We start from the raw sequence: 7,382 nt of genomic DNA, 5'->3' as shown, positions 1-7,382 counted from the left end.
GGGTGCACCAAGCGAGTTTGATGCAGTGTGCCTCCGCTGTTTTAGTCACGGTTTCTTCTCACCCCAAAGTACTCAGTTAATCGTTCACGGTTACTATTGGCCAGTCAGCTGTAGCAATCTCCAGCACGCACGGTTTCTTATTATGCCAGACCCATTCAAATTAATAACGGTTTCTAGTCTTCAATCTAATTTCTATCAGAGCGGTCCTAACACTCAAGTAGGCGAGAGTCGTCAAAGGCTCACGAGTCATTGATGAGAGACTGCGTTTTGACATCGAGATGGAGTTAAACCGTGCATCTTACGAAAACAAAACCACAAATGTCGATCTCGCCCAAAATAACGATTCTTATGATGGAGTGGAAGACGAAAAAGAAAATAGCTGGGGAAGTTTTGCTGACAGTAGTTTTGTCTTAGCTCTATACGGTGTCATCTGTGTGGTTGGTATCGCTGGTAACCTACTGGTCTGTGTTGTGCTCCTCCGTGTGCCATCCCTGAGGTCAAACACAAGCGATTTCTTGGTGCATCTCTCAATTGTTGATTTCCTAGTTTGCCTACTGGTCATTCCCTCCAAGCTTGTACCGCCTTCGGAGACGCCAGTTCCGAATCCGGGGTTCTTTGGCGAGGTTTGGTGTAGGCTGTACGGGGGGCAGTACCTCTTCTACGTATGTGTGTTGGTGTCTGTTTTATGTCTGGTAACCGTCAACTTGGAGCGGTTCGTAGCCATCGTCTACCCGCACAAGTACAAAGTGATGTTCACCAGACGAAATAAAATCCTGATTATTGCCGTTTGTTGGTTTTTAGGGGCAGTCTCAAAGTTCTTTATTTTGTTTCTGTTCGACGAAGACGTGGATGATGGGTGTAGATTCATGGACTGGCCTAACCCAGCAGTTCAGGCAGCCGTTGGATTGTACACCTTTATCATCCAACTGCCTCTTCCCTTCACGCTGATGATCGTTGCGCAGTGGAAAGTTATTTTGACGCTCAAGAAACAAGTGAGGATGCTAGCTGGTCCAACAGGTGAGTCGCTATATGCCAACTTAAAGGTCTGTCTTAAAAAACTTAACATTATATTCGTATAGATTGTGTTTGACCTGTGACGAATTACTTGATAAAGTTTGGTTGTGTTTCAAAATAACTGAAACCCAGAAATCAACCAGTGGTTTGAAACGGCTGACAGACCAACTCCACCAAAATCAACAAGGATGATATTTCCTGAAAGACCATACTCCATCGAAATCAACCAAATGTTTCAATCTGGTGGTGTACCAAATCTTACAAAATCAACCATATTCCAACGATTGACTTTGATGGATTTAGTACTGCTAGTGTTAAAGGGTCTATGTAACTTTTGTATGACAAAAAAAAACAATGTCCACAGATTTACACTAAACTTACACAGTTTTAAGATAATGATAGTAAAAAGCTTCCCTGAAAATATTACGTGCTGAGGTGCTGTAGTTTTTGGGAAATGAGTAAAACAATGTCATGAAAATAATTTTCGTCTCATGGGACGAACATTATCTCAACCATTTACAAACGTACTTTCATGACATTGTTTTACTCATTTCTCAAAAACTACAGCACCTCAGTAAGTAATATTTGAAGGGAAGCTTTCCACTATCATTATCTTCAAACCCTGAAAGTTACATGTAAATCTATGGACATTTTGAAAAGGTACCCAAATCCTTTAATATCAACTGAGTGTGTGGATGAAGAATGGCCATAACGATGTCATCACACACCCTAATCCAGTCCACATGTAAAACGGGATAAGAGGGATATTCCCAGTGTCAACTCCCAAATACAACCAAGTGAAAACACCAAGGTCCAATTTGTTTAGCCTGTTTAGCACGCTGACAGAACAAGAAATACGATTGTCTTTGTGCATTTTAAAACGAATTAAGTGTCTTCCTTCAACACTTTCATAAAATTTCCCTGACAGGAGAGAAAAATACATTGATATAAAACACAGTTATTTAATATTTGCAACTAAACTGAAAGTGAATTATGAAATTCGTACAAAAGACTTGCTAAAGTATAAACTCATTTTTAACTCGACCGTGCAGTTTATCATGTTTATTACATTTCACCCCGCCAGTTGTCTGCGCCGTTTTAAGGATTCAGTTGTTGTGCAGCTGCAAGTCTTTGTGATCAGTGCTTTCCCTGCCGGTAAATAATTGGGTGAATTTTTTTTAGAAAGACACTTATTAATTCGTATAAGAAGTTAACAATGAGTTATCAAATGTGTGTACAAAACCTTGCGCTGCCAAAGTCCCAGCAACGGGCTGAAACAGAGATTCGTTTATTTCATCAACACAAAACACAACTAAGTTATTGTTGGTTCGGTCTTTAGGAAACTCCCAAGCGCAAGTGTTGAAGCGAAGACGTGCTGTGTCTATATCTGTCATACATCATCTTCATCACCATCATCATCGTTCGGCAAAGACACAAGTCCGTGGCCGCTTCATCCTAAACTTGTAATGGCGCGCACTTCAGGAGTCGCCGCCATCACCTGATCTCTTTCAATCGCTGCTCTTTTTAGCACATCTCCACTTCTACCACTCCACTTTGTCACAGTGTCTATATCCAGCGCAGCTTAGGGCGACCTCTGCCTTGAATTGTCATACATGTGTTGTTTTTTAATTATGAATGATTTGTTTCTTCTCCCTTCACTTTAAGGCTCTTCTACTCTCAACCCGGCCGATCAGCATAAGATGTGGCAGCTCCGCACTACCCAGACGCTGATCAAGACCCTCCTAACCTTCGTCATCACCTTCGCCGTCTGCTGGACTCCAGTCCAGTTAGTTTTCCTCGTCTACAACTTCGGTGCTTACGTGGACTTCTCGTCGCCAGTGTACCACGTCGGGATCATCTTGGCCGTGTGTAACTCCTGTGTCAATCCGATCATCTACACCTTGATGAACCAGCGTTTCCGGAAGGGCATACGAGAGGCTTTCTGTCCGAGGGGGAAATCCACCCGTGTGGGTGACAGGAGCACGGAGATTGTATCTTTGTCATTAAATACGAATAGATAAGCACATCGTTCGCTGCAGATATCACCAAGTAAACACTCCTTGCCAGATGACACATAACAGCCCACTGCAGACGTCTATCACAACACCACAGAGACATGATTAACGAATCGGTAGCAGCGGTGGGATAGAGTAGCATTCGATGGTACCAAGTTATAAATACTATACCCATTTACTCAGGGTGGTAAATGCACCTAGTTATAAATATTACATACACTAAGGGGTAAATGCACTCAGCTATTAATGTTACACCCACTATAATACAACCAGTTGTAAATATTACACCTACTGTGGGCGTAATGCACTTAGTTATACATCACCAACTGAGGGAGTAAAACGCACCAAGTTATGAATATTATACCCATGCACTGCGGTTGGTAAATGCACCTAGTTATAAATTACACCCACTAAGGGGTAAATGCACCTAGTTATGAATATTACACCGACTGTGTGAATACATGTAGGCCTTCCTAGATGATTGTTTGACCCACCGAGTGGCAAATGTACCAGGTTAGAATATTACACCTAATGTGGGTACAGGTACGTACCTGGTTACACTTAAAGGCAGTGGACACTATTGGTAATCACTCAAAATAATTATTAGCATAAAACCTTTCTTGGTGACGAGTAATGGGGAGAGGTTGATGGTATAAAACATTGTGAGAAACGGCTCCCTCTGAAGTGCCGTAGTTTTCGAGTAAGGAGTAATTTTCCGTGAATTTGATTTCGAGACCTCAGATTTAGAACTTGAGGTCTCGAAATCAACCATCTAAACGCACACAACTTCGTGTGACAAGGGTGTTTTTTTTCTTTCATTTTTATCTCGCAAGTTCGATGACCGATTGAGCTCAAACTTTCACAGGTTTGTTATTTTATGCATATGTTGAGATACAACAAATTTGAAGGCTAGTCTTTGACAATTACCAATAGTGTCCACTGCCTTTAATGATGGGGGAAACCACCCCGTCTTGACTATAGTACATCCGGGGGGTGTTCAATGCACAAAGTAACAAATATTACACCCACTGAAGGATTAATTGCACGAGTGATTCATAATTATTACACCCACTGAAGGATTACTTGCACGAGTGATTAATAATTATTACACCAACTGAAGGGTTACTTGCACGAGTGATTAATAATTATTACACCAACTGAAGGATTACTTGCACGAGTGATTAATAATTATTACACCAACTGAAGGATTACTTGCACGAGTGATTAATAATTATTACACCAACTGAGGAGTAGATGCACCCTGTAATATGGATATACACCCATTGAGGAGCAAATGCTGAATGAGGGGGGCTTAAGGGTGTGCTCCACACCCAATCTAAAATATTACATGCGGGGTATATAAAACACAGTGAGGTGGGAGTTAACAGAAACCCAACTTGTTACGCCAGACGGGCCGGCTTCAATATCATAATCAAATGTAGCTGTCATAGCAGCCAATTCAATTTTCTCAAAGGTGTTTACGTAAAAGTTGTGCGAGAAACATTAAATTATACATGTTGGAACAAGACAAGGCTATACAACTGCATCATGAATTGGGTATAATGCAGCTTTAAATGAAATTCCCGTGTTACTAAGTATTAGTCTTAATCTTTATGACCGTGCACCAAAACACTTATCTGATGATCCTCCTTAGTTGAAACCTTCATACTCATCTAAGAAAGGTCAAAGTGTCCCCATAGACCTTTTCGCAAACACCCAATGCGCAAGCGCTAACAGTTGAATGAGGTGCATGTTGGTCTAGCTAGTTGATCCCCAGTTACACCAGCATGCACCTCATTCCACGCCTACAACGTGCGCGTACCGTATATTATTTGCGATAAGATCTATGATATCAATACGTGTATATTATGAGCATGCTGTTTAATAATAAACGAGGATGTTATATTAAATGCAACTGCTGAGTAAATAGGTTAAAGCACAGAGGAATATTAGAGACCACCAATATTCGTATTCCTTTGTTTTGCAGAATTGGTACAGCTAAAACAAAGTTTGGTTAGACACTACCAACAGATGGCATAAGGGAAAACATGACCAGTTGAAGCAACAGCCGAAAATAATTGTTGAAGTGATTTACAGAAAGCGTTTTGTTCTATAGTACGAACTCCATTTTAAAATTAATCAATGATGTTTCAGGATCCCTACTAATCCTGCATAAAACCCTAGTGTACATTTATAAGGCACTTGAGATACATCTCAAGACGGGTTGTCAGGTTTGCCATTAATGGTGATTTGTAGTGTGACATCACACTTTGCTTCGCTATTAGGTCCGACACACTCAATCTTCACTCTTTGTGAAATCGGCCCACTGCATGTAAGAGAAAGTGTTTACCCTAAGCGTTCTGGCATGATATAATGGCCTGTCATAATGACACCCTGGCGCTGTAATATCAAACCTAGTGGCAATTGTTTTGAACGATTTCATGAGACGGGGGCGACCGTAATTGAAATGGATACGAGGTGATTGGGGCATATTGCTGGCATTAAACCATGCCATGGCAAACACCTTCTCTTTACGAAACATGCACTAGGGCGGATTTCACAACAAGAGAAGAATGGGAGCTCCTAACCTAATTGCAAAGCCTTGGGATTACTTGGAGTGTTTCGTGACATCGAGTCCAGACGTTCATTTTAACACATGGGTACTCTTACAACAATGAACTCTACCTCTAATGCTGGTTTGCTATCTATATAATGTTAGTTTTCTATCGTGCTGAATGTCATCTAACTAAGATTAAGTACGTGACCATACAAGACTATTGTGATTTCATTTGTCTGTATTCGTGAAATAATTTCTCACGGGGTTTTGGCTGCTCACAACATATAGTAAGGTATAAGTAAGGTAACATCGTAACACAGTTTCTGTCTGTATGGAAACACAACAGTTTATGTCTTTTAAAAGGTATTTTCCTTAATAACATATTCGATTAAAAAATTGAAAAAATGGTCAGGTTATGCAGCACAGCAGCAACTGAGAGTTAATATGGCAACCACTAAATACTATTAACAAAATGTGTCTTTCCTGTATGTCTTGAAATGTGATCTTTATTTAGTACAGATCATCCTGAAGTTTAAATGGGTTAACTCTATCAAATTCATTGTAAAATATGAGGACAGAGAAGCTAGATCGTTTAAAACGAAATCAAATCTGCATAGTCCTTCGAGACAATGTTTTAATTTCTTTTTATTTTGTTCCTTCGAAATATTCCGTCGTAGGAAGGAAACTTTTATCAAGGAGAATAATAATAAATACTCCTTTCACAGCATTTGTTGCACAAAAGAAACTGGCTCCGCTATCGGGCCAAAAAAAAAAAGGCAGTGGACACTATTGGTAATTGTCAAAGACTAGTCTTCACAGTTGGTGTATCTCAACATATGCATAAAATAACAAACCTGTGAAAAATTGAGCTCAATCGGTCGTCGAAGTTGCGAGATAATAATGAAAGAAAAAATACCCTTGTCACACGAGGTTGTGTGCTTTCTGATACTTGATTTCGAGACCTCAAATTCTAAACTGGAGGTCTCGAAATCAAATTCGTGGAAAATTACTCCTTTCTCGACAATTACCTCACTTCAGAGGGAGCTGTTTCTCACAATGTTTTATACTATCAACCTCTCCCCATTACTCGTAATCAAGAAAGGTTTTATGATGACAATTATTTTGCGTAATTACCAATAGTGTCCACTGCCTTTAAGGACCAGGGCCGAATCATGTGTTGTAATTTAGCCTTCGAGAAAGACTCTGGAATGAATTAAATAAAAAAGAAACTCAATTTAAACATGCATCTTGCAACGCACTACCTCATTAGTTATAGAACGGTTGACCTTTATATTGTTTGTAAATTAACAATAAAAAGTACGAAGCAAATCACGAAGCAAGATATGGGGGCAGGAAAATCAACGGTTAATTAGAAATCACGGCAGAATGATTTTTTCCAAAGACGCCTTCCCAAGATTGCGAGCCTGACCGCTACAAAATTAATCAGCGATTTTGCATTAGATATAAAAACAGACCAGATACGGATTGTCAGCTATTCAAATAATAGTGACAAGTTGAAGATTAACATCAAATTGGGAGCAAGATTGCATATTGTTATAGATACAGGATAAAGACAGGCACTGGTCTGAAACCCAGTGGTATTGTAACACACTCATGGATATAACACGCAAACAATGACGTCAAACTACCAGACTGGCAGCATTAATTTAAACCAAACCCAGGAAAATGATTGGGTTGGACAATGAAAAGGTGCAGGTTGAATCAATGAACTCCGGATTAACTTATCGGTTTGGCAGGAGGTTCTTGTCCCCCACAGATTCGCCCCGCCCCTATAT

The 7,382-nt window shown here is 40.1% G+C and overlaps 1 protein-coding gene across 1 annotated transcript; it reads left to right on the top strand.

Annotated features, from left to right (window-relative positions):
- The first annotated feature begins 278 nt into the window (after positions 1 to 278).
- On the top strand, positions 279 to 3,035 carry LOC139952776 (neuromedin-U receptor 2-like). Its single transcript, XM_071951995.1, has 2 exons — positions 279 to 1,017; positions 2,680 to 3,035. The coding sequence occupies exons 1-2, from the start codon at positions 279 to 281 to the stop codon at positions 3,033 to 3,035; spliced, it is 1,095 nt and encodes a 364-aa protein (XP_071808096.1).
- Positions 3,036 to 7,382: the final 4,347 nt, after the last annotated feature.

This window comes from Asterias amurensis, chromosome 2 (assembly GCF_032118995.1).
Source record: "Asterias amurensis chromosome 2, ASM3211899v1".
NCBI lineage: Eukaryota > Metazoa > Echinodermata > Asteroidea > Forcipulatida > Asteriidae > Asterias > Asterias amurensis.
This window is presented reverse-complemented; position numbering and strand designations above follow the sequence as displayed.